Source organism: Scleropages formosus, chromosome 14 (genome assembly GCF_900964775.1).
Source record: "Scleropages formosus chromosome 14, fSclFor1.1, whole genome shotgun sequence".
Taxonomy (NCBI): domain Eukaryota; kingdom Metazoa; phylum Chordata; class Actinopteri; order Osteoglossiformes; family Osteoglossidae; genus Scleropages; species Scleropages formosus.
The window spans coordinates 23,243,111-23,271,106 of NC_041819.1; the positions used below are offsets into that span (position 1 = coordinate 23,243,111).

General features: G+C 50.1%; 1 protein-coding gene across 2 annotated transcripts; it reads left to right on the forward strand.

Annotated features, from left to right (window-relative positions):
- Positions 1–114: 114 nt before the first annotated feature.
- Positions 115–27,996, forward strand: LOC108928914 (bromodomain adjacent to zinc finger domain protein 2B-like). Of its 2 annotated transcripts, XM_029257886.1 has the most exons (30): positions 115–315; positions 1,523–2,090; positions 3,323–3,559; positions 4,542–4,602; positions 5,664–5,772; positions 6,148–6,358; positions 6,449–6,541; positions 6,660–6,721; positions 7,268–7,333; positions 10,941–11,006; positions 11,360–11,404; positions 11,643–11,669; positions 13,423–13,488; positions 14,134–14,274; positions 15,620–15,874; positions 16,787–17,010; positions 17,307–17,381; positions 18,898–19,120; positions 20,423–20,485; positions 20,594–20,738; positions 20,838–21,466; positions 21,661–21,949; positions 22,409–22,564; positions 23,612–23,772; positions 24,024–24,337; positions 25,425–25,560; positions 25,635–25,781; positions 26,632–26,909; positions 27,094–27,237; positions 27,751–27,996. In XM_029257886.1, the coding sequence occupies exons 2-30, from the start codon at positions 1,592–1,594 to the stop codon at positions 27,902–27,904; spliced, it is 5,076 nt and encodes a 1,691-aa protein (XP_029113719.1). In that variant the 5' UTR covers positions 115–315; positions 1,523–1,591; the 3' UTR covers positions 27,905–27,996. The 2 variants fall into 2 exon arrangements, with proteins under 2 accessions (XP_029113719.1, XP_029113720.1); XM_029257887.1 differs by lacking the exon at positions 11,643–11,669.

Below are 27,996 nucleotides of genomic sequence, written 5' to 3' on the forward strand. Positions count from 1 at the left end.
AAAAGTACCCGCGACCCCGCCCTCTTTTCGGAAACCCCTCCACCGCCTGTTCTGGCCCCGCCACAGTTGCAGAGCTCCAAAGCCGCGGCGGAGGCGTTCGGTCCGCACCGGGGCGTCATACAGGCCACCGGGCTGGCGGCCAGAAGGAAACCCCCGGCGGCGCTCGCTCAGCCGGCAGAAGAGGCCCCGCCCACCGCCTCGAGACCCTCGGCCCCCTCGCCCGGACCCCCTACGCTGTCCCCCAACTGCACGAAGCCGAGCGGCAGGAGCCTGCTGGACGAAACGCTCTCCCAGATTGACTTCACGTTGAAGCAGGTCAGTGTGCGTGCGTGCGTGCGTGTTAGGGGTTGCACGACTTCAAATGTTGTAAAGTCGACAATTATGTGACGAAAGTCGAGTCGACGTCGACTAGTCGCTGATGACGTCGTGAAGAAAAACACAGGAGAAGGGAATGCTTTGCAACAACCGACAATCGGTATTCTCAGATTGAATGAATATTCTCACAACAGCTCATACATACACTATGTGTGTGTGTGTGTGTGTGTGTGTGTGTGTGTGTGTGTGTGTGTGTATACACACATAACAGATAAGATGAGATATCGTAGCCGGGTTCAAAAAAATGCCTTTTTTTGTTTTAAAAATGAAAAACAAATTAGGAATTAACTATGGGAGGGGTGTGGTGGCGCAGCGGGCTTGGCTGGGTTCTGCTCTCCGGTGGGTCTGGGGTTCGAGTCCCGTTTGGGTTGCCTTGCGATGGACTGGCGTCCCGTCCTGGGTGTATCCCCTCTCCCTCCAGCGTCGCGCCGTGTTGCCAGGTTAGTCTCTGGTTCACCGCGACCCTGCTTGGGATAAGCGGTTTCAGACAGTGTGTGTGTGTGTGTGTGTGTGTGTGTGTGTGTGTGTGTGTGTGTGTGTGTGTGTGTGTGTGTGTGTGTGTGTGTGTGTCGCTCTCTAGCCATTACTGGCTACCATTAGATACTGTTATAGAGAAGCGGTGGCAGGCAGCGCGGAGCAGAGTGTAGGTGTTTTCTCTTCGGAAACGGCACACGCACGCAGCGTCCAGCTCGACAGGCGAGCGGCGTCTTCTTGTGTAGGTCGAACCGAGCCATTAATCACCGCTACTCCATGAGAAACACTCTGAGGGGCACCACGCCGACGCTGGCAGTCTTATACTGTTTTATAGCTGATTATGACATTAATTATTTTGGAAAGTACTCTTGATACTATTGGAAAAATCGGTGGTGGTAATAATAATAAAAATAATAAGAATAATAATAATAAATGTTGACTGAGGGGACCATAATAATTTATTACTCCACGTGACCTGTTACCAGTTATATAATAATTTATTATTATATACGATCTTATGTTTCTATTATTATTATCATCATCATTGTCCAAATCTCGCTTGTAAAGTCGCACCCGAAGCCAGCTGGCCTTTGTATTCATGATCACATCAATTATTGATCACAAGTGTGGTTATTAATGTCCCTCCCCCTGCGGTTGACCTTTGACCTTGCAGGAGCAATTCAAGCAGGTGTTTCCTGCGCTGCTCAGGAAGCAGCAGGAGCTGCACAGGGCCCAGAAGAAGATGGCGTCCGCGTACCGGCCCCCACCCCGCCTGTCCCCCGAGACCCCCGGCACCCAGGGCCGAGGTTTTCCTCGGGGCGGCCGGGCCGGCGCGTTCCCGGCCGACGCGCCGCCGGGGGGTCACCGTGCCAACGGAGAGGCCCGCAGCGACGCGCAGGACGCCCCCCTGGCCCTCGTGACCAAGCCGCTCGACAGGCCGGTGAACCTCAGCGTGGCGGGCAGAGCCCCCCCGGCCGCCCCCCTGCTCCCGGCCGGCGCCGTCCCCCCTTCTCCCAGCACCCCCGGCGCGGAGGGGAAGGGCGGAGGCCCCAGGGGCCCGACGGCAGGGGGAGGGGGGCGCCGCAGCCATCTGGTCAAGTCCCTGGTGGAGCTCTTCCGGGGGGCCGAGTCGGACATCCCGAGCAGCAAGGACTCGGACGACTCGGTCGAGGAAGAGGAGGAAGAGGAGGACGACGACGAGGAGGATGATGAGGACGAGGATTCTGACGACAGCTTGTCAGGTCTGCCCCCCTCCCCTGCCGCTCGCTCTCAGACACTGGAGCGAAGCCCTGTGGGCTGAAAGGTTGTCAAGTTGCTCTTTCCGCTCTCGGCGCCTAAAGCCAACCAGCAGATGACTTCCTGAATTGGCCCGACCCACCCGTTACCCGTGATGGGTACATTACCCAGTAAAAATTACCCAGCTGTATATAGGAGTAACTGGTTATCGTGGGCAAATAATTATTTACAGTGGTAATTGCAGGTACCTTAACGTTGTAAGTCGTTTTGAAGAGAAGCGTCAGCTAGACACTTGCACACGTTGCCTGAAGCCGCTCGTCCCAAGCGGGGTCGCGGCAAGCCGAAGCCTAGCCCGGCAACACAGGGCGCGAGGCTGGAGGGGGAGGGGACGCACCCAGGACGGGATGCCAATCTGTTGCAAGACACCCCAAGCGGGACTCGAACCCAGGCCCATTGGAGAGCAGGACCCGGTCAAGCCTGCTACGCCACTGCGCCCCCCCCGTCACTCTCTCTCTCTCTCTCACACACACACACACACACACACACACACACACACACACACACACACACACACACACACACACACACACACACACACACACACACACACACACACACACACACACACACACACACACACACACACACGGAGGGGACATAGATAAATAAATGTAAATAAAATCAGAATAAATGCTTATGAATAAATGTATCTGAACAAACTCTTTGAACAGATATAGAGACAAATAAAGAGGAATTCAAGGAGGGACAAAGTGGGGGGAATACAGGCAGTAAAGGCATGACAACCATTATTGTGTCTATGAATATACTGCGTATATACATATAAAACATATATACAAACAATACTGTATGTGTTAATATACCGTACGTATAAAAATATATCCAAGCAATACTGTATATATAGAAAACATACCAAGATACAAGTACTGAGATCCATAAATTAAGAGTAATATTCCGAACTTGTAAGTAACCTGAGAAAAGGAGAAAAAACAAAGGGAAAGTAATAAATAAAGAGATGAGAAAATTCTCCTTTGTTTCTTTCCTGTTTTTTTTGGATCTCTTGCCCATTCCTAGTAATGTGTGATACTGTGTTTTACCATATCGCTCACAAGTTCCATGACTATTGTGCAAATGTCTTTATGTGAGGCAGGAGTCTTTAACCGCTCTGCCCCCCTGTGATGCCCATGACCCCACCCCCTACCCCCCTACCCCCACGCAGACTCTGAGATGAACTTCGGGAGCGACTCGGACGGCTCCGACGACAACGGCAAGGGCGCGAACGGGACGAGCGCCAGCACGGACGCGGAGAAGAAGGACTGCTCCGATGACTGCTCCCCTCTGGATCTCCAGGTGGTGAAGACTGCTGACAGGGCACCCCCCGCGGTGGGGTCCGGCCCTCGGGCCTCTGCTTCCCAGGGGGCCTCCTGCTCCTCCCTCCCTGCTTGCAGACCGCAAGGTAACGGTGGACGAGTGACACCTCTTCGCCTCCAGGCGATGTGGTGGTTAGAGCCGATACTGGGTTTAAATCTCTGTTCCCACTGTGGTAACCTTGAGGATGCCATTTACCCTGAATTAATAGAGTGAAACTTTAGCTCATCGCTGCCTTCCTGAAAATGTAATTATTTTTGCTGCTTAGAATTCACTTTGTATTGCGTTTAAATTTAATCTTTCTGTTTTACTGAAGGACTTGAATAGACAACCATTTGATCTCTGGTCCCAGTCCTTAATCGCCCTGTAACCCTCAGGGTTTTAATCAAAATAATGGTTATTATTTTTTTGCACTTTGACCACAGTGGAGAAGGACTTGACTTGTGACCTGAGGGTACCTCACTGTTTTACCCTAGAACAAGGTACTTGACCTGAGCCGCTCCAGTAAAATGTGGGGAAAAAAACATGGTCGTGATCACTGAACAGCAAATCGTTGATTCCAGCCTCTCAGTCCGGTGAAATGCCCCCCTGTTCGGCATCCCTGGTGGTTTTCTGCACCACGCACTTGGGTGACCCAAGTTAGGATCCAGACCCAAAAGGCACCAAAGGCTGTTGTTTCTCTTCAAAGTGACTTACAGCATCAAACTACTTACAACAATTTACCTTTTAAATAGAAATGTTATTTTACTGTATCAGTTTGGGGTGAGAACCTTGATGAAGGATGCTACAGTGCGCAGTGTGAGGTGGGATCTGAACCCTGGTCCTTCAGGTCCAAAAACAGAGGCACCTCTTTCATTGTTCTCTGATAACTGGATGTTGCAGCTGGATGTTCACGTTTAGAGGATGTGACCATTTATTATTTTTCCTCATGGTTTTCTTCCTTATTATAGATATGACAGTTATGATATGAAAAATGTTTCCCCCTTTGTGAGCTAAACTAATCTCCAGAGCCACGCCCCTCCCGGTGGCGCAGAATACGTGTCCTTACACGTGTGTGTGGTGTCTTCCAGGGGCCGGGAAGAGGAAGAGGCCAACGGCTGAGAGGGGCCCACAGATGCCCCTTGAGTTCGGGTACGTTCTCTGTTGTTCCTCTGGGTGGTGCCAGGCCTCTCCGCACAGCTGTTGTTCCTCATTGGCTCAATTCCAAAGGGAACTCTGCCTTTAAAACCTGTGACACATCCTGAGTGCCCATGTGTCTCTCAGGCCCAAGTTGTGGTTTTTGTAAGTGTCGAATGTGATCCTGATGGCCAGCGGGTGGCGGAGTGGTTAGAGCTGTCGCCTTTCGGTTCCCCGCACCAGCTGTAGTAGCCTTGATCAAGGCACTTGCCCTGCTTTAATACAGAAAATGTTACCATGCTATATAATAAATCAAATTGAGTGACGTAGCCTTTCAATTGTTTTGAAATTTCGGGGGCGGGACTAAAGGGCACAGGGGGTTTTTCAGGTGAAAGTGGTCCAATCAGAATGGTGTCATCACTGACCGACAACAGGCCTGTAGTCCCCTGGGTTGTCCTAGCACTTTCCACAACTGACCTCTTTGACCTGCAGTGTCTGTTTTGGGGTGTAGGGAAAGTGCCATTGAACCCAAGTCAACTTGTGGCGATCACTTGCATGAGTCCCTTGGTCGGGTTGGGTAAGGAAGTGGTTTACCACAGCCTTCTTCCACCCGTGTCTTTGAACTCTGGAAGAAAACCCACAAGAAGACAGGGAGAACATGCGAGCCCCCCAAAGAGTAGGATTGCAACCCGCAGCTGAAGAGCTGCGAGGCACCAGCGCTACCTGCTGTGCCACCATACCACTCGAAGCATTAGTAGAACTCAGTATCTTCCAGGTATCTTCTCCACTTTCCCAATGGAGTTACTCACTTTGGTGGCTGTAGATGAAGATTGTCAGTTGATGGGTAGTCTTTTCCTTTTTCCTTTACAATCTACCAGGTGTTGAGTGCAGGTTTGTTTATGATCCACACATAGAACATACAAAATCCTGAGCTGAGCTGAATGGCGTCCCTGTGAATGAACTCACTCTGGAGCCCTGCAGTGATGGCACCCGGAGTAGTTGTTCAGCCCTTTCACCTGAGGTATGATTTTCCAGCAAGCGACTACCAAATGTTGGTCTCCCTGTTTCCCCCCCAGGTGGCCAAAGGAGGCCAGGATTGGAACCCTCAATGGCTGCCGACAGGAGGACATGGCATACTATAGCCTGGATGGGAAGAAACTCCATCAGTATCCAGATATCATGAAGGTAATCTCATACCTGGGGAGGATAGCCTGGTAGCCCCAGTGTGGGCCTCCTGGGGCACCTTTGAACGTCATTGTGAGAGTGTGGACCTTGTGGTGGTAGTTTGAACCTCACAGTGGTAGAGTGGAACTCATTGTAGTTGAGTGGATCTCATGTTGGTTGTGTAGATCTCATTGTGGTAGATTACACCTCATGGTGGTAACATGGCCTTCACTGTGATAGTATGGAATTGATGGTGGAAATCTGGACATTGTGGTGATAGTGTGGACCTCAGGTCAGCAGTGTGGATCTCAGTGTGGCAGTGTGGGGACTTTTGAATGTCTGGATGCCTTGTATTGAAGATGAAACACTTAGTATGTTTTTCTTTTCTTCTTCCAGGGGGTGCAGTGGAACTTGCTGAAGGAGCAGGATGTCATTCCACGCATTCTGGCCATGGACGGGCGAACTAGTCGCCCCCCGAGCTCTGACCGAAGGAGGTCCGGCGGCGACTCCCAGGCGAGACGCAAGAAGGGCCGCCCACCCAACGTGGGTGAAGGCGAACCCCCCAACTCTGCGGAAGCAAAACTCCTCCGCAAGCTGGAGGCTCAAGGTGAGAGGTGCCGCCCTGTTACCTGCTTTCCAAGTTACGCGTATCGCCAGAACCCATCTGACGCTGAAACCCCTCATCCTCCGAGCGCAGAGATCGCCCGGCAGGCGGCACAGGCCAAGCTGATGCGGAAGCTGGAGAAACAGGCTCTGGCTCAAGCGGCCAAAGAGGCCAAGAAACAGCAAGGTATGCAGCTGCCATCTTGCTCGAGCTGTGAAGGGCTGGGTGGGGGGAGGGTGTCGCACGCACTAGGCAGGGATACCCGCCGACTCATGCGTCTCTCCCTTGTCTCTCGCACTGTCAGCTATCATGGCCGCTGAGGAGAAACGCAAACAGAAGGAGCAGCTCAAGATCCTCAAACAACAGGTACGGTCATTTCCATTTGCTTATGATACCATTCGGTCCGGAAAATCCCCTTGGCAGGGTTCGGGGTCTCAGAGGTGCAGAGTCTGTCCTGGAAACATAGTTTTTATGTATTTTTTTAACGTAAAACTCCATTTGCCCGTTTAATGTATTAAGTTGGCATGATTGGTTATTGCTTACAAGTTGAATTGTCTATGTGTATGTTTGTCGTGGGGGCGTGGTGGCTCAGCGGGTTTGGCCAGGTCTTGTTCTCTAGTTGGTCTGGGGTTCGAGTCCCACTTGGGGTGCTTTGCGATGGACTGGCGTCCCATTCTGGGTGTATCCCCTATGCCCCGTGTTGCCGGGTTAGGCTCAGGACGAGCGGCTTCAGCCAGTGTGTGTGTGTGTCTGTTGTCATGTTCTCCACAAGAACTCTTTTCTCACCAAAAATGATTTTTGGTCATTTTTTGCTATCGGTTCAAGATATTTTTCTAGCTTTTTGGATTTCTGTATTTTGAAAAAAAACCATATTGTTGACAGATTTTGCATCTTCTTGGTCTTTTTCCACAGGAGAAAATCAAGCGAATTCAGCAGATCCGGATGGAGAAAGAACTCCGAGCACAGCAAATTCTGGAGGTGTGTGCCAGTCGAAACGTGACTGCAAAATTCCCAAAAACCTCCGTTTTAGGACACGAGTGCTTGATTGTCTGCCAAAGCTCATCTGCTTTCTGGAAATATTTTTCTTTAATTTTAAATACTTATTAGCAACCCTTTATTGAGTATTGTTTACCTGTCTTGACTTCAGATGAGGCTGCAAGTGTGTGTGTGAGAGGCAGCGAGAGGGAAACAGAGAGAATGTTTACAGTCCAGTTTACCATAAATAAATTAAAAAAAAAAAAAAACTTAATTTCCATACACATTCCATTACTGAGGCCCTGTAAGTGTTTTTCTTGAGCCAAAATCAAATCTAAGCTGACACGGTTGGCGTGCTGTTCTTAACTGGATTTCTCAGTTTCTCGTAATTACATATTCAAATTTTACATAATTTATTCTCCTGCTATTTCATGACTCGCTGGTTAGGGTTCCTTTTTTCTGCTGCCCTTGTTGTTCGGGAAGTTGATGCCGAAGTGAGCGTCGCGCAGTCATGAACTCCTCCCCTCGGATCACAGCAGGAGCCTTAATCGCGTGATCTGTGTAAGAGGCTTACAAAGATCAGGACCGATTCCTCCTTTCTCCAGGACTCTGGAACAAACTCAATTTAAGTCTAATACAAATATTGATATTCTGCTTTAGTTAGCTAATTTCAAGGCAGTAGAAGCCATGTCTGACTTCTGGTCTTAATATTGTATTGAAAACTGCATACAGTTGCCACTCACATATACAACCCATCATGTTATAATTTTTGCAGTTAGTACTCTTTAATATTCATTAATCTAATTTTGTGAGGTGTGAAAGGTGTAAGGTATACAAGTTGTCCTTGATTTACAATGGGGTTACTTTCCGCGAAATCCATCATAAGTCGAAAATATCGTAAGTTAAAAATGGATTTAATACACCGAATACACACTTCTGCGTGACACAATGGGAGATGCGGATTGCTGCCGTTGCCTAGCGTCGTGAGAGAGTATCGCACCGCATTATCGCTTGCCCGGGAAAAAAATCAAAATTCAAAATTCAAATTACGGTTTCTACTGAATGTCTATCGCCAGCTCACCATCGTAAAGTCGAAAAAATTGTAAGTCAAATCATCCTAAATCGGGGACCACCTGTATAATAATGTACTGGTAAACGTACGGGCATCCCTCGATTTACAAATTTTCTTTATTTGAAATTTCAGTATATTCAGTAACGGCACCTGGCTTTTGATATCCAGTTTTTGCATTTTTTTAATTGAATGATTGCGGAGACGGCAGGGGAAGGAAAAGTTTATATGAAAGATTTTGGGGTATGTATGTCCATTTTAGCAACAGTGTGCAGTTTTAGATAGTTGTTCACAATAAACGTGACATGCTGTTTGGTTTATTGCTTTTTGAAGACTGATTATAAAGAAGGGTCTAAATTACGCTGGAGCAGTAACTCCAGGTTTTCTGAGCACAGTCCGGAGGCAGGACACCAAAGGTAGTAGGTGTTTTCCTCTTTTGTAATGTTTTTTCAGATGTACATCGCATTGGAGAAAAACATCTGCTAACTAAACAAATGTACGGACGCTCCTCGACTTACGATGGTTCGACTTACGAATTTTGATTTTTTCCTGGGCAAGTGATACGCGGAGCGATACTCTCTCCCAATGCTGGGCAGCGGCAGCGATCCGGATTTCCCAGTCTGCTAGTCTGTCATGCAGAGGTGTGTATCACGTGTATTAAATGCATTTTCGACTTACGATATTTTCGATTAACGATGGATTTCGCGGAACATAAACGCATCGTAAGTCGAGGACCACCTGCGAAAGCAAATGTCTCTTCATCTCTTCATGGATGTATGATCACCACCTCCAACTCAACCTCTCCGAAACAGAGATTCTTTACCTCCCAGCTGGCCTGTCCTCCTGTCATGACCTCTCGATCAAACTGGACAACTCACTCATTCCGCCTACCTCATTGGCTAAGAGTCTGGGAGTAACGATTGACGCAAGTCTGTCATTCTCTCAACATAATGAAGCCGCACCCTGGTCCTGCAGATACATCCTGCATAATATTCGTAGGATCCGTCCCTAACCCCACTACTGACTCTGCCCAACTACTTGTCCAGGCCACGGTGACTTCCCGTCTGGACTACTGCAACTCTCTTCTGTGTGGCCTTCCTGCTACTGCCATCAAACTTCTGCAGCTTCTACAGAATGCTGCTGCACGAGTTGTGTTTGATTTGCCGAAGCGCTCCCATGTATCTCCTCTACTCATCCCTCTGCACTAGCTTCCTATATCTGCCCGTATCAAATTCAAAACTCTGGTTACTGTGTACAAATGCATCAGTAGAACTGCTCCCGGCTATTTACAGGACTTGATCAACCGGTACAGCCCAACCAGGCCCCTTCGCTCATCTACTTCTGCTCGCTTGGTGGTCTCAGCGAGGTTCTCGGTTCTGGGTCCGTCGTGGTGGAATGACCTTCCCCTGTCACTCAGAATTGCTGAAACTCTGCCTGTTTTCAAGAAGGGTCTGAAAACCCACCTTTTCCAGATTCACTTTGCCCAAGATCTCTTCAGATCATCTATGGCGTAACTGTTCATGCATCGTAACTCCAGAAGCATCCCCAGATACATCCTTTATTCAGCCATTACTCTGGTATTGTACTGCTCATTTGTGTATTTTATAATATTTAATGAAAAAAAAATTGGTGTCGGTATCGGGATTTGTCTATGACTTATGCACCTACTTGAACGATGAACCTCGGTGCAGCAAGTGGTAGGGAACAGACTAGGTTTGCTTGAGACTCACATGTCTGCAGCTATGTCTCCTTCTCTTAATGTAATGCATAAATTGTACTTTTGCTGAGATGCACGTCGCTTTGGACAAAAGCGTCTGCTAAATGAATAAATGTAAATGTGTTTTACATTGTGCTGAAATCATGGGTTGGTGGTTTTGTAGGTATTTTTTAATAGTGTTCTAGTAATATTTGGGGAAATTGCTGTGGAAATGTAGGATAGGCAGAGCATGCATTGTTACTTTACCCATTTAAAATAGTGGGAAATAGGCTTTTGGTAGCTGGACTTTAGAGGGGGTGCGGTGGCGCAGCAGGCTTGGCCTGTGCCTGCTCTCCGGTGGGTCTGGGGTTCGAGTCCCGCTTGGGGTGCCTTGTGACAAACTGGTGTCCTGTCCTGGGTGTGTCCCCTCCAGCCTTGCGCCCTGTGTTGCACCCCCCCCCTTGGGATAAGCAGTTTTAGACGGTGTGTGTGTGTCTGAAATTTCACCGTTTACAGTTAGAGATTAATTTTATGACTCAAGGGGTGCCTGCGTTTTTTTAAATGGTTTGGGATGAACAGGGTGTGTAGTCCGGGGTCACTTGGTATAAGAAGTGCGTGTTGCATGAAAGTCACATGTTCGCATGCTTGTGCGTAAAACACGTGTAGAAGCCCCCGCCGAGCGACAGCTGAGTGTCCGCAGCACATCCTCTGCGATCATATATGTTGTGCGTTGAGTGTCCGTCCTGTGCTGTGTGCTGTGTGCGTGTGCGTGTGGGGAGCAGTGTACAGAGCAGTGGGTTGGTTAGTTCTGTGCCAGGAACCAACGCCCTGTTTCACTCCGACAGGCGAAGCGGCGGAAGAAGGAGGAAGCGGCAAACGCCAAAATTCTGGAAGCGGAGAAGCGAACTAAGGTTAGTGCTGCAAAGGATTGTGGGTAAGGATGTGGCCAACTATTGCAGGTGTCTTAGTGACGTGCGAGCGCTGATGTCGGCCTTCCTTCCAAGTCTAGAAGAGGTGAGAAGCATCTCTGAGAGGCACTACCCTTTATAAACGAGTTAATCGTTATCGTTAATACTATTATATTATTATGACTGTTATTGCTCGGTGCATTTATTGACACGTATTTGTTACGAACAGATTCCACATTTTTCCATCATTTTCTGTTTATAGCTTCATGCCAAGGCTTCAATTTCCATTCCATAGCAGGTGTGTGCTTGTGGCTGTGCGAAGTCTAAGGCTTTGTGACGTCTCTCTCTTTCCGAAGGAGAAGGAGATGCGAAGGCAGCAGGCCGTCATGCTGAAGCACCAGGTAGGTGTGAGTCGACGCGTCTCACGCCACCCGCTGAAGCCGCTCTCCACTTCAGCGCACTTTTCTGGGAAATGGGGAAGCTCTTTGTTACTGCCTATTAGTCCTTTATGAAACCCTTCAGGCTTTTCTTTCATTAATTTCCTTACCTTTGCCATTAGTCAGGTGTTTTCTGGTTGAACTTGCTTTCTTCTCGGTGTGTGATTTCTGTTGGTAATGCTTTTCCAACTCTTTCTGCCAGGAGTTGGAGAGGCATAGACTAGATATGGTATGGGTATGTTTTTTATAATTATTATTATTATTATTATTATTATTATTATTACTATTATTGTTGTTATGACTTTTTTTTTTTTTTTTTTTTTACATTTAACACCGCATTGTGAATTGGTTGTGATCTGGTTGTCATAGCAACGCATAAAGCGTAGCGCTGGCTGCTGTCATACTCCATTCTTCTGCATGGCTTTCCGGCAAAGCGCACTGTTTTACGTCCGCTGTCCGCGTTCCCTGGAGTCACGTGGCCCGCCCCCAGGGAACCGCCCAAATTCCTCCTCCAATCAGATCAGGGGCTGTGGCATATTCTCGCTGTCTGATAGGACAGGTGGCGTGACAGTCATCCATCCCATTGGTTTTCTTTTCTTTTTTTTTTTTTTCCTGTGTCTGCGCTCCGGCTCCGAGTGGATGCTGGGGGTCACTAAAGGATTCACCCCCCATCTAGCCCTACGGCTGCATCCCCCACCCCTTTGCACCAAAACCACACTTGTGCCTGATGTCTATTATCATCGTGTGTGTGTATATATAGACATATATACACACACAAGTAAATATCACCATATTTCATGGTTCACTGGTTCATTGGATCATACGTGACATATATGATGGCCCTTCACATTTTACACAGTTTTTATGCTAATTAACATTGGGGCAGCAGGTGGCGTAGTGGTTAGAACGGCTGCTTTACACTCGAAGGACCCGGGTTCCAATCACCGTCCCTAGGGTAGTACCCTCAGTCGACATATTTACCCTGAACTGATGCAGTAAAAATCATGCAGCAGTATAAATGGGTGAAACATTGCGAGCAGCTCAGTGCAGAAACGCACAGTTTAAGGAAAATGTGTCAGATAGATGGATAGATAATTATTAAGATAATGATTAAGATAATAAATAAATAAATACCCACACCACAGTGCAGTGGTTCCCAAACTTTTTTGGTGGCGAACCTGAATAAAATCTTGTCCCGGCGTGGCATCCCTAAACGCCGGTGTGCATCATGTCTGCGATCAGTCGTTTTGATACACTGCGTCATGAGTGTATATCGACATTAATGTAAATAGCGATGCTTACAGAGCAAAAACAGTGCATTCAGTAAATGAGAGCACCATATATTATATCAGATTCGTGTAAATACAATTACGGTCTGCTCCGCGCGTGAGCCCTGGATGCGAACGGACTCGGACGCTATTATTTTCAGCGTGCGCGGAGGCTCTGTCGAATCACTGTAATTACAATTTCAATAATCCTGCATGTTGTGCCAGTGAATTAATCCACTTCTCGCGCTGCGATATTTCTTTGAGACCGTCCCGTGACCCTCGTGACCGCGAGTTTGGGAACCGCTGCCGCGAACCATGCCACCCTCTAGCAGGGCCGCGGTCGGTGCCACCGGATCGGCGCTCCGGCGTGTAGCCAGCAGGACCTCGGCGCTGTCGCTCTCTGCCTCCCGCATTGCGAAGGAGCATCGTCACTGACGGCGACTGCCAGCCCCCCCCCCCCCCCCCCCCCCCCCCCCCCCCCCACCCCCGACCCAGTCGCCCCACCTGCTGCTTCCCCCCCCTTTCTGGTTCTCCGTACTCGGACCCCGGCCAGCGTCGGCGTGACCCGCCTCTCACGTCCTTTTTGTTCCCGCTGCACATGCCACGTTGAGCTGTTGTGCTTTGTGTTGCCCCACCCCCGCACCCCGCACCCCCACCCCCAGCGATCCCCCTCCTCCTCGGCCCTCACGTTGCGCTCGGCTCTCCCCCCCGCAGGAGCGCGAACGACGGAGGCAGCACATGATGCTCATGAAGGCGATGGAGGCGCGCAAGAAAGCCGAGGTGCGTCTCGGGTGGAGGGTGGGCGCGGTGGTTAAGGCACTCGAAGCGAACCCGAAACGCAAAAAGGAGAGCAAGCTGTTCCTTTGGCAAAAAGGTAGTCTTGGGGACGGCGGGGAGCGTCGCCGTTCGAGCTGTTGCCTTTGAACCCGAAGGTTGCAGGTTCGCGTCCCATTTCCAGCACCAGTGCCCTTGAGCAAGGTACTTAGTCGAAACAGCTCATGGGTAAATAATTGTAAGTAGCTGAAAGTTGTCGCCATGGAGTAAAAGCATCAGCTGAATGAATACATTCAACTCTACAAATAATTAATGAAAGGCGTATATTTTCATATACTGCATTTAAAGAAGAAAGTATAAGTAATACATATCTTTTATTTAAGGCCTGATTATATTGTAAATTCATTATTCATATTATTACACACATGTAAATGAGCTGGTGCAAATGCTCTTTTGCCGTTTCATCGCTCAGCCTCCTAATTACACAAACTGTTAATAAGTGTAAAAGCAGCGTTCGCACTTTTCTTTGAACGCGCCGCGAGTAATTCAGCCGCAGCCATCCCCAGACTGCTAATGCCGTAATCCTTAACCGCCGGTTCTGGCGCCGTGCCGACCGCTGACTCCCGTCCCGTCCCCCCCGTCCCCCCGCAGGAGAGGGAGCGCCTGAAGCAGGAGAAGCGGGATGAGAAGCGGCTGAACAAGGAGAGGAAGCTGGAGCTCCGCAGGCTGGAGCTGGAGATGGCTAAGGAGCTGAACAAGCCCACCGAGGACATGTGCTTGGCCGACCACAAGGTGCGGGAGCTGGAGGCCGCGGGAGGAGCGTTGGGTCGAGACCCGGCCGTCAGTTGCGGCGTTTCTAAGCTCTCGGCCTCAAACCCGGACGTCTCGTTAATGTAGAAATTTCGCATTGATGTTATTATGATCCAGTATTTAACTCGCGCCTTTGTCCAAGGCGTCCTGCAGCCCTACGGTCAGTCGCCTGTTCTTACAGCAAACCAGTGTGACGCACACGTTCAGGCACACACTCTCGCGCTGTGGGCAATTTAGAGCCACCTGTTCACCTAAAACATGTTTGCACTGTGGGAGGAAACCAGAGCACCTGCAGGAAACCCACACCATGTGGGTTGGACTGGTCAGCACTAACCATTGCGGTCACACTGACTACTTTCCAAGATGGATATACATCATATTTTATTGAGTAATTTCATTACGGAGACTTTATTGCCAGAGAATCTCACCAGGCCAAGGCACAGCTGGAATAGATTGTGTGGAGACGACAATGTGGAGGCAAGGGTTCGAATACCACCTCCACCTACCGTAGTACCCTTGATCAAGGCACTGAACCTGAACTGATTGAGTAAAAATTACCCAGCTGTATAAAGGGTTAAATCATAGTGAGTAGCTTAGCGTGACAACCTCACATAGTAATTTGCTGTGGAGAAAAGAAAAAAATTTTTCAGGAGCATCATCTTTTTTTTCTCAAATATACACTTTTGATTGGGCTTTTTAGGAACATCTCTTTAGTGGAAGTCATAAGAGCTTTCATTACCAGTTTGGAGAAAATTATAATTACTGATGATAACAATAAAAATAATTAAAAAAAAAAAAATAATAATTATTATTATAAAAATATTTAATTGAGCAATCTCATAGCCTGTGTGACACCAGGGCTGAATATAGTTCCATTGTACAGTAGAGGAAGGAATAATAATAATAATAATAATAATAATACTACAGATTGTGTGTTTTCTAAGACAACAGTTTACTACTTGGATAAGGCAGCTGGTGACTGTGGAGAGGAAAACAAAAACTCCCAGGTGCACAGAATTGGTGAAAAATAAGAATAGACTGCCCCCCCCCAGGGCACTCTGTTGTGGTTAGAGGGGGATCTGTGTATAATAATAATAATAATAATAATAATAATAATAGGGCAGATTGAAGTGCACATTTGGTTGGACCTCCTGCTCCTCAGTGAAATTGTCCCTTCACCCACCAGCACAAAAGGAGGGTGGAGCGTTGGATGATGGAGGTGATCAGAGAAACAGACGAATGCTTTAGGCTCCGGCGAAAGCTGCACCGTTGCATCGAGTCAGACTAACCCCGAGCGGTTCTCTCTCCCCGCCCACGCGGACCCCAGCCCCTACCGGAGCTGTCGCGCGTCCCGGGACTCGTGCTGCCCGACGCCGCCTTCGCCGACTGTCTGATGGTGCTGCAGTTCCTGCGGAGCTTCGGCAAGGTGCTGGGCCTGGACGCGAGCGGCGACGTGCCCGGCCTGGGCGTCCTGCAGGAGGGCCTGCTCAACGTGGGCGACGGCGCCGGGCGAGTGCAGGACCTGCTGGTGCGCCTGCTGTCCGCGGCCGCGTGCGACCCGGGGCTGCCGCCCGGACACAGGGTGAGACGTCGGCGCACCGCAGAGATACGCAAACGCACACACTCCTCTCTCTGGATCAATGCAGCGCGCGCGTGCACACACACACACACACGCTCCTCTCAGTAGATCAATACACACACATACACCTCATACGCGCACTCCTCTCACTGGGTCAATACGCACATGCACAACACTTTCGCTGGATTAATACACACTTTTACACACACGTTTAAGGCAGCGTTTAGCACTGTGATTAAAGGCGCAGGCCTCCAATGCAAAGGTTGCGGGTTTGAATCCCGGGAGCCGCTCCGATGCCGGACTCTCGAGGAATGAAGTAAAACGGAAGCGTTTTCGTCTTGGAAAACATCTGATAACGAAGTAGATGGATACACACACTTTCACCTGTACACGTGAAAATTTTTGTTGCCAACAGAGAGAGAGCCCAGGTACTGGCTTGATACACACGCTATACACCGACACACAAAACACATTTACCGGATCACTCTGCACAAAAGGTCCCGCGGAAGAAGATTTCACGCCGTTAAAACAACAAATTATAGGTTGTACAGCGACTCATACCTGTACCATTAAGCGTGTAAAGCATACAGATGTCGACAGCCATGGGATGGAGGGGGGGCAAAACTGCGGTGCACCACCAGAGCGGTTTCTCCATACTGTTCTGGGGGGTTGGCCTGTGCCTGCTCTCTGGTGGGTCTGGGGTTCGACTCCTGCTTGCGGTACCTTGCGACAGATCGGCGTCCCGTCCCGGGTGCGTCCCCTCCGCAACCAGCCTTGCGCCCTGTTTTGTCGGGTTAGGTTTCAGCCAGTGTGTGTGTGTGTGTGTTCCGGGGGCCGCCGCTCACGCTCCTCTGCGACACTCTCTCCCCGAGCCCCACCCTCACCTGTCCCACGTGTCCCGGGTTCCGTCCGCAGGCCCGCACCGCCCTCGGCGACCAGCTGAGCAACGTGAGGATGAACCGGGACAACGTGTCGGAGGCGCTGCAGCTGTACCTGGAGGCCCACTGCGGGCAGACGGAACTGGCCCCCCTGGCGCAGAGCCTCAGGACCAAGGCTTTCCAGGCGCACAGCCCCGCGCAGAAGGCCGCAGTGCTCGCCTTCCTGGTCAACGAGCTGGCCTGCAGCAAGAGTGTGGTCAGGTGGGCTCGTGGTCGGGATCGCACGGGGGGGGTGGGTGGTTGGGGGGGGGCGTGGTGTTCCAATTCATCCTCGATCGCATCCCACTGAGGGACGTCCAGGCCTCTGGGGAAGCCACGTCGCATGCAAGCAGGGTGGGTTTCCACTTAAAAGCGAGGTCATTCCGCTTCTTAAAACGTGACGGTGCTCTTTCCGGAACGCTGGCACATTTTACGCGCATCCCGGTGTCAGAGTAGACGCGCCGAAGGGGGTTTTTGCCGAAACCTCCTTTAACGGCCGCCCCCCTGCTTCTTTGCAGCGAAATCGACAAGAACATCGACCAGATGACCAATCTGCGGCGGGACAAGTTGGTGATCGAGGGGAACCTTCGCAAGTGAGTGTCTCTCACAACCCAGTCTATATGTACAAATATAATATATTGCAACACCCAGCCAGGTGACTAACACCGCTGGAGTGTAAACACAGTATATGTATATACAGTGTGCATAGTAGGGTATTTCTATATATTGGATCACCCGGCAAGACTAATAACGGTATCATAGTAGGGCATTGCCGTGTATTATATTCCTATATATTTTATGTCACTGAGCTGGATGAATAACAGCTCTGCAGTTTACATTGTTTATCCCTCGTTTACCACACTCCAGCAGAAATGTTCATAGTAACAGTAGTTGATGAGCAGCCGAGTCACATTTGACCCCGATCCCATCTAGTCATATTTGTATCCACAGGGCTTGATGATGACCCCCCCCACCAACCCCCCAGGAGTTTGGGAGGATGGGGAATATGTTTTTTAGATAAATATTTCTTTATCGATACTAGAGGTAGGGGGTGCGGTGGTGCAGCGGGTTTGGCCGGGTCCTGGTCTCTGGTGGGTCAGGGGTTCGAGTCCCACTGTGTGTGCCTTTTGATGGACTGGCATCCCGCCCTGGGTGTGTCCCCTCCCCCTCCAGCCTTGGGCCTGTGTTGCCGGGTTAGACTCTGGCTCACCGCGACCCCACTTGGGACAAGCGGTTTCAGACAGAAAGTGTGTGTGTGTGTGTGTGCGTGTGTGTGTGTGTGTATATATATATATATATGATATGTATACATAAAATCAGTTTCAATTTAGTGTGCTTTATGGGCATTACAACTTGTATTCTTCTATTGCCAAAGCAATGGTGGAAAGTAATAATAAATTATTAAATAAATCAATAGATTAGGAACAAAAAATTACATTGAAATTGAACACATTAATGCCCAAACACAACAGATAACAGTACTGTATGCACAACTATATACAATATACAGCTATTGTGTGAGTCTATATTTTCTTGTATGTATGTACATTATACACACACACACACACACACACACACAGTCTGAAGTTGCGAAGGTCGGAGCGGAGTCGCGATGAACTGGAGCCTAACCCGGCAACACAGGGTACGAGGCTGGAGGGTGAAGGGACACACCTAGGACAGGACGCCAGTCCATCACAAGGCATCCCAAGCAGGACTCGAACCCCAGACCCATCAGAGAACAGAACCCAGCTAAACCCACCGCACCCCCCCATATTATATATAGCTATACATTATATACATATATAGTTATTGTATATAAAGTGAGTCTGTTTTCTTGTATGTATAACATATATATATATATAACTATATATAATGTACGGATATATTGTTATTGCATATAATGTGAGTCTATATGTTTTCTTCTGTGTATGTACATATAATGTGTACTGGGAGAAAGTGCTACATGTTTGCCAGTTGTTTTCAATAACAGGATTCTGGACCAGTAACACAGTATATTTAATGTGACGGTTAAAGAGTCAAAGGTGGGTGTGTGTGTGGAGTCTCCCCTGAGGACTGAGCGTCTCGCACCCTTGACCCCTGTGTGCCCAGGCTGAGAAACATCCACGCCAAGAAGACGGGCAAGAAGGAGTCGGTGGCAGCCGGTGAGGCGCTGGGCACCCCCACGACGAGCCGCAAGCGCAAGCGCAAAGGGGGTGACAGCGAGGATGAGGAAGACGAGGACGACGAGGACAGCGAGGACCAGGCCGAGGATGAGGACGCCGACGAGGACGACGGGAAGAAGGGCAAGAAGGTGGAAACCTGTGAGGAGGAGGTGAGACGGGACGCTCTGCCGCTTCGCCGTTCCGAGCTACCCATAACCACCTGTGAGCCACGGTCCTCCACCGGGGGGCGCTCTTCACACAGATGGGGCTGCAAAAGTCCACAGTTATTTATTTAACTGATGCTTTGCTCCAAGGTGACTTACCATGTTGTCTCACAGTGCCCGGGTGGTCCGAGAGGACGTGGGTTCGATCCCCGCTCAGTCTGTGTGGAGTTTGCGTGTTCTCCCCGTGTCTGCGTGGGTTTCCTCCGGGTGCTCTGGTTTCCTCCCACAGTTCAAAGACATGCTGTTCAGGTTCTCCCATAGTGTGTGAGTGAGTGACAGAGAGAGTGTGTTCCACTGATGTATGGATGAATGACCCAGTGTAAGTAGTGTATCTAGCAGTGTAAGTCACCGCGGTTAATAAGGCGTGTGGGCTGATAAGATAGAGTTCATTGGAAGTTGCTTTGGAGAAAAGCATCTGCTAAATCAATAAATATGAATGAAATTTTTACTGTATCAGTTCAGGGTAAATACCTTGATCAAGGTACTAGAAAAGGAGGTGGGATATGAATCTGGGTTCTTGAAGCGCGAAGCGGCAGCTCTAACCACGGCGCCACCTGCTGGTCCCACCTGAGAAAAAATACACCGACTTCAATAAAATAAACGCATACATACATGGACTTTTAGTCGCATCACAAAGTAACAGATAATAATAAATGGTCACTGGCAGTGGGTTGTTTAAGGGTACAGACGTGTCGTTTACAGTAAACTAATTAAAACGCTTAAAGTACTTTTCTATCGTTTGGTACGGAGCCTCGGAACTGAAGTGAACGAGAGCGAAGAGGAACAGACGCCTTTCCATCTTGGGTTGTTCGCTGTAACGTGGCTAGCAGGTGGCGTAGTTGTTTCGGTTCTCACCTTGAAATGCAAGGTTGTAGATTTGAATCCAGCTCCTGCTCTAGTACCCGAGATCAAGGTGCATACCCTGGTTTACTGCGGTAAAAACTGCCCTGCACTATAAATGGGTAAATCACTGTAGGATATTGTACAAACCTAACAACTGGTAGTGTAGTGGTAAGAGCTGCTGCCTTTGCTCCCAAAAGTCACAGGTTTGAATCTCCCCTCCAGCTGTAGTACCCTTGAGCCAAGGTACTTACCCTAAATTACCCAGCTGTATAAATAGGTAAATAATTATTAACAATTTAAGTTGCTTTGGAGAAAAATGATAGATAAATGTAACATTTTAACTCACTTTGAACAACATAATAATTATAAGTACTCGGTATTAAGTCGGTACAAACTGCGTTCCAGGATGATGGGGACCAGGCGGCCAGCGTGGAAGAGCTGGAGAAGCAGATAGACAAACTGACCAAGGTGAGAGTGAGGACGGACGGGTCCATTCGGCGAGGGCTCCGTGTTCGTCGAAGACGCAGCTGACCCTTCCGTGTGTGTGTGTGTGCGTGTGTGTCCCGATCCCCGCAGCAACAGAACCAGATCCGGCGCAAGCTGTTCGAGGCGTCGCACTCCCTACGCTCCATGGCGTTCGGGCAGGACCGCTACCGCCGGCGCTACTGGGTCCTTCCGCAATGCGGGGCCGTCTTCGTGGAGGGACCGGGCGGCAGAGAAGGTGAGGAGCCGCGTACGCACGTAGGCGGGACGGTGTGCGTGCGCGCGCGCGAGCGTCGGCCAGTGGGCAGGTCGACGGTGTTCATGCGCTCTGGCTCAGTTTCAGACGAGCTGGAGAGGGAAAGCGAACGTCTGGAGGGCCTCGGGGAGGATCAGCTCAAAGAGGAGCCCGTGGAGCCCCTGGAGGAGAAAGCGCTGGATGCCACCGGAGACGTGACCTCAGAAGGAGGGTCGGTGCTCACCGAGGAGGAGAAGGTCTCTCCCAACCTCTTCCTCCAGAAGCCGGGTTCCTCGCCCACCCTGGGCAAGCTGCTCGAGGGGCCCGGTCCCCAGAAGCAGAACGGTCTCCTGGAAACGGTAACCGTGACGACGTCCTCATCCAGCCGCTCCGATGCTCAGATGGCGTTGCCCAGCAGCCCTACGGAGGTGGTGCTGGCGCTGGCGGCGGCGGCGGCGGCGGCAGCGGCGCAGCAGCGGCCCCCTGGCACCGGGTGGGCTCTGCAGCCGGGCGACCAGCCCTTCCGCAAGCTCACGGAGAAGAGCGGCACCTGGTTCTGTCTGCTGCCCCGCTCGCCCTGCGACGACACCTCCCTCACGACGGCCCCCGCCCCACCAAAAACCCCTCCGCAGCCCCCCTCTTCCTCATCACCGGCGCATCCGGCAGGCTCCGCCTCCCCCGGCACCCACAACCCCACGGGTCTTAACAGCCTGAGATTTTCAGCCTTCCAAGTACGATCTCCTCGGTGCATCAGTGTCTTGATTTTAAGCGAATGTCGAAATGCATTTAATAATAGAAATGTAACAAAGATAAGGAAACTTAAGACTTTCGGTGTGGAAATGATGTAGAAACTCTAATAAATGTCCAGTGGTCCCTGCCCGTCTGTGCTGAAGTGTGTGTCTGTGCGTGTTTGCGCCCCCTGCAGGTCAAGCCTGGTTTGCACCTCCTTGTCCCGCCTTTCTGTGGGTGGCCTGCTGGAATGATGGGCTCCAGCCTCTCTTTTCCCTGCAGCCCACTACCCCCTGCATTGGGGCCAGGCTGGCCCTCCCTTGAGGGTGTGACCAGCTCCCTCGTAGCTCCCCTGGGCCTTGGCTCCACCCCCATAAAGAGCGAGTCTCCGCCTCCTACAAGCGAGAAGCTCCACTCGGCCCCTTCCCCATCCATGGAGGTGTCCAAGCCGCAGGACCACCCCACCCCCCAGCCCATCCCAGACGGTGAGACTCCCCGACGACATTTCCACACGAGTCTTCAGTTCATGACCGCCCCATTGCATGCTGGGACAACCAGAGAGCATCATGATAACCATTAATGTTAGACTGAACTGGAGTCTTGAAGCTTCGGGTTCAAGACCCTGGAGAGGACCCTGTCCGTAAGGTCTATGCGCTGTTGGACAGAAGTGTCTGCCAAGGAATGAAATGATAAAAATACGTCTTATAAAAGTGATAATATGTTTCTCTGTGTTCATATTTGGGTCAGCCTGTGCCGTTAAAGTGGTTAAAGTACTGGAACCGTCACCTTTGGTCACATAACTACACTAATGGTCAAATGTAAACCGGCCTGACAGTCGCTGTGGACAGAGGAACATACAAAGCAGCTGAAAGGTGTGTGTGTGTGTGTGTGTGTGTGTGTGTGTGTGTGTGTGTGTGTGTTGGGGGGGTCTGTGGACCACCCAGGGATGCTGAGGGGCTGGTGGAAGGTTACCGACGTGGAGGAGCTGCAGGTCCTGGTGGATGCTCTGCACTGCAGGGGGCTGCGGGAGAAGAACCTGCAGAAGCAGCTGCAGAAGTACATGGAGTTCATCAGCCAGGCCTACAGCAGGAACCGAGAGGGTGAGGCACTTCTGTTTCATCATCATTGTTGTTATTATTATTTTTATTATTATTGCTCTTGTGGGTGGCACTGTGAGCTCTTGGGCTCTGGGTTCGGATATGGGTTCGAATCCAGCTCAGTCTGTGTGGAGTTTACCTTTTCTCCCGTGTTCATGTGAATTTCCTCCAGGTGCTCTGGTTTCCTCCCACAGTCCAAAGACGTAACAGTCAAGGAGAACTGTTTGCTCTAAATTGCCTGCAGTGCGTGTGTATGTAAGTGTGTGTGATCACCCTGTGACGGACTGGCATCCCATCCAGGGTTTACCCTACCTTATACCTTATGTTTCCGGGATAGACTGTCATAGCCTGGACAAGTGGATACTGATAACACAATATAACAAAAATTTTTATTATAAATAATTTTTATTATTTTTTATTTTATACCACATTGAAACAGACACTCCAGAGGAACTAGTGGTATTTTTGTAATCAGTAAACTTTAATTGTAATCAACGCAAAAATCGATAGGACTAAGAACTTTGACAAATGTTGCTGTGGATGGCTGGATGTTGTCGTCGTGTAGTTACTGGCACCGACTGCAAATGACAATGTTGTGGTGCAGACATTAATATTTATGCTCTACTGGTGTATTATGTTACTTAATTTAGCAGACTCTTTTTTCTGCAAAGCGACTTCAGATGAGCTCTATGTAGTGTTATCAGCCACACACCTTATTCACCGCGGTAACTTACACTGCTAGATACACTACTTACATTGGGTCACTCATCCATACATCAGTGGAACACACATACACTCTCTCACTCACACACTGTGGGTGACTAGGATCACCAGTCCGCCAGAGCAGCATGTCCTTGGACTGTGGGAGGAAACCAGAGCACCCAGTGCAAACTCACACATAGAGACTCCACACAAACTGAGTGGGGATCAAACCCACGTCCTCTCGAACCACCCAGACGTTGTGAGGGAGCGGTGATACTCGCTGCACCACCGTATCGCCCGGCGTATTAGTTTGTTAGTGCTCACTGACTTGTGTGTCCCCCCCCCCAGCCACCTTCATCGACGTGACGGACCTGGAGGAGAACCAGGTGACGGAGGAAGCACTGGAGAACTGGTGTGTCGAGGAGCAGGCCATGGAGGTGGACATCTCCGCCCTGCAGCAGGTGGAGGAGCTGGAGAGGAGGGTGACCTCCGCCAGCCTGCAGGTCAAGGTAGGAGCCTCAGCAGAGGCAGGGAGCAAAAGCGTGCTTTTAGGGGTGGGAAAAGGCAACATTTTTAAAGCGAGCTGGCAGGCAAACGGGTTCGGTACACCAGAAGCTACGCGTCGGCTCCCTCCATGTAAATATTGCGGGTGATTAGAGTCACCAATCCACCTAAACAGGATGTCTTTGGACTGTGGGAGGAAACCAGAGCACCAGTTAGTGAGAACGGAGGCTGCGTTACCCACGATGCCTTCCTTCAGGGCTGGATCCATCCCGAGCCCCAGTCGGAGAGGGAAGATCTAGTGTACCACGAGCACAGGCCCTCGGCTGGGCCGACCCCCTCAGGAGAGGCGGAGGGCGGCGCGGCGCGGGACGGCAGGGGGGACGGCGTCATCGTGCGACGCGTCAACAACCCCCTCGACATAGCCGTGACCAGGCTGGCTGAGCTGGAGAAGAACATAGAGAGAAGGTACCTGGAGAGCCCGCTGGGCTGCACCGTTCAGATCAGGCTGGACAGTGTGGGTACGGTCACTGTCCCTGCCCCCACACCGTCCAGCAGTGCTGATGGTGACGGGTAGGTCATCCGCGGTCATCTACGTGCTCTCTGTGCTCCTCTGCTCACCGGAACCTCTTTGGTTGCCTTACCGGTTTCCTTTCTCCGCACTGACGCTGCACCCCCCCCCCCCCACCCCCACCCCCGCGCTCACACACTGTTTTTTTATTAACCTCCGTTATTAAATATTCCATTTGCCTCGGCATTACAATAAAAACGTCAAACATATATCTGTGAAACGTAAGGAACGAACCTCCCGTTAAAACCTTTCCGTATGGAAACCGCCTGAATGCTCCGTTACGTAATATTACGGCGTGTAATAATATTTCGGTATAAAAAGCATCTGGGTAGAAATTGTGCAAACGGGAACAATTACAAACCCGTGGACAAGAGGAGTCACGCTGCGGGTCGAAACGCATCAGCTCTTCTGGCAGTGCGTTCGTAACTCGATTTGTTCGTAAACCAGCCTAAGTTTTACCACCTAAGTCACAGTCAACAAAAGCTTAATAATACAGACGTCCTTACATTTTTGCGCTGTGAAAAAGTCGGATAAAGCGATAATCAGTGACAATACTGACTTATTTTATTGAATTTAAAAATGAAATTTCAAAGTTTAATATTTCATTCGTTTGTTGAATTTTTAATAAACAGAGTGTCCGAATTTAGTGTACAAAAAAGAAAATAAAATGATATGTATACACACACACACACACACACACACACACACACACACACACACACACACACACACACTCGCACTGTGAACGTTTGCATTCGGGCTGCCCTTGCTTTACTTAATCCAAGCGCCCTGTGTGTCTGCGCTCCTCTGGCGTGTAGTTGTGTGTCAGTGTGTCTCTCCTGCATGGATGCCTGACCCACTGCGGCGTCTGCGATCTGGCCCAGCGTGTGTGAGGCATGTCGGATCACCACGCTGGACTCCGCGTCCCCCCCACCCCCCCATGCGGGCTGCTTCGACCCTTCCGCCGCTGTTGCTCTCACCGCGCATAACTGTGGGGTTGGGTGGCTCATGATCTCTGGTGCCGTGGGCGTCTGGGGTTCCTGACCCCTGCGTCTCCTCTACCCACCCCAACCCCACGCCCCCACACAGAGATGAGGAAGACGTGTCGCCGGGGCTGAAGGTGTGGCGGAAGGCTCTCAGCGAGGTCCGCAGCGCCGCCCAGCTCGCGCTCTGCATCCAGCACCTGCAGAGGTCCATCGCCTGGGAGCGCTCCATCATGAAAGTGGTGAGTGTGTGGCCGCGGGTGTCCTTTCTTTACCGCGTTCTCGGCTGCCCTCCGAATGCCACCCTGCTTTCCAGTACTGCCAGGTCTGCCGCAAAGGAGACAATGAGGACCTGCTCCTGCTCTGTGACGGTTGCGACAAAGGCTGCCACACGTATTGCCACAAACCCAAGATGACCGCGATCCCAGAGGGCGACTGGTTCTGCCCGGACTGTATATCCAAGGTAAGATCGGGCTTCGAGCACAGCGCCTGCTATGGACAGCAGATTTCATGGTGCGGCACCGGTTGGTTGGGTTCAAGTTCTCCTGCTCCTCAGGTCACAAACACAATTGGGACTGTTCGTAACTCAGTTTGTTCATAAATCGAAAGTCACTTTTACCACTAAGTCACAGTCAATAAAAGCTTAATAATGCAGATGCCCCTCAAATTATTTTCTTGATAGTTTAATAAAAACTGAATTGTTATAGATAAAAATACTCACTTTGTTTCACCATTTTTCTTTATTTGAAACAACATTAAAGTTAAAAAAAAGATTTCCACGGTCAGCTAATCAGTGCCAGCGGTTGACATTTATACCATAATCGTGTGCATCACTTGTCCACTTCTAACCAATTTCAGCTGTCTTTATCATTTCCTCAGCCGATAATTACTTAGTGATACAAATTTCTCATTGATTTGTTCATGGGTTACATTCTGTAAAAGTCTCAGATAAAGCTATAATACATAAAAACATGTCCTGTAAGACATCAGTATACAACAAACAGACTGGCTTTCGGATACCTGAGTTCCGATAAACAAGAGTTTATATTCAGTAAAATAACCACTAAAAAAGTTTGTATTTTTGAAAATTTGCAACTCAAACGTTCATAACACGAGGAACCAGAATAGCTTTGCAGCGTTAGTAATACTAGTCATTTGTTTTTTCAGCTGAATGAGTAAAGAGTTAGAACCGTGAACCGCGAGCCACGTGGGACGTGTTGCGAGCGCAGAGGTGTAATCTTCCGGAAAACAGGCTGGCGTGTGTGACGCGTGCGATGTGGATACGAACACTTTGGGCTCGTGCTTCCCTCCAGGCAAGCGGTCAGTCCCCCAAGAACAAGAAGCCCCCCAACCGAGGAGGCGGAGGGAAGAAGACTCCCGAGGGGAAGCGGAGCAAGAAACCGCCCGTGGTGGGGGAGGTCCCCGAGGACGACGTAGCGAGCACCAGCTCCACTCCTAAAAAAGGGACGAAAGAGCCCAAAAAGAAGAAAGAGGGGGAGAGACCCCCTCCCGGGCAGCCCAAGCTGGAGAGCCCCTGCACGAAGAAGGTGGCTCCACCCCAGGACAATGACAGGGACCTGGCTTTCTGCAGGTACGGCTCTCGGAAAGCAAGTTTTACTCCCGGTGGACGTTTCCGTGGCAGCCGGACCTCTCCGGAGGCTTAATCTCACAACCTTTCAGTTACAAGCCCAGAACTGCAGCTCAGCATAGGCTTACAGTACATGCATGATGTAATTTTGACAGAAGGATCTAATATCACTTCCCGTCTCCAAAAGCATCCTTCTGGCTGAGCTGGAAGGCCACCACGACGCCTGGCCCTTCCTGAACCCCGTCGACCTCAAGTCCGTGCCTGGTTACAGGAAGGTCATCAAGAAGCCCATGGATTTTTCCACCATCCGTGAGAAGCTCTTCAGCAGCCAGTACGTCGCTTCGTTGGTCCAAGTGCTCGGCTGAATCGATTATTGTGTATCGTCGAGTAATTGTGGGCGGCGCGGTGGCACAGCGATTAGCGCTGCTGTCTCACAGCGCCTGGGTGGTGCGAGAGGATGTGGGTTAAGTCTGTATGGAGTTTGCATGTTGTCTGCGTGGGTTTTCTCTGGGTGCTCTGGTTTCCTCCCACACTCCACAGACATTCTGTTCAGGTTCCCCCATAGCGTCTGAGTGACAGAGAGAGTGTGTGTGTTCCACTGATGTATGGATGAGTGACCTATTGTAAGTAGTGTATCTAGCAGTGTAAGTCACCGCGGTGAATAAGGTGTGCGGGCTGATAACACTGCATAGAGTTCACTGGAAGTTGCTTTGGAGAAAATTGTCTGCTAAATAATTAAATGTAATTAAGGTTGTGGAAAACTTTATTCACTCATTCAGTTATGGCACATTTATTAAAAATGTGCCCTTTTGAGTGACGTCATTCTTTTCTTCTCCCATATTAGGTACCAGAATCTCGAGACGTTCATCATCGACGTCAACCTGGTTTTCGACAACTGTGAGAAGTTTAACGAGGACAACTCCGAGATCGGACGAGCCGGACACAACATGAGGAGGTTCTTCGAGAGAAGATGGATGGAGCTGCTGAAGATGAACTGAGCTGTAGCTCTGACCTGTCTTTCTGGGACGGGTCTTCACGGGGGAGCAACCCGAGGGCACCTCGCTCCGAGGAACCCCTTCAGAGACCAGGG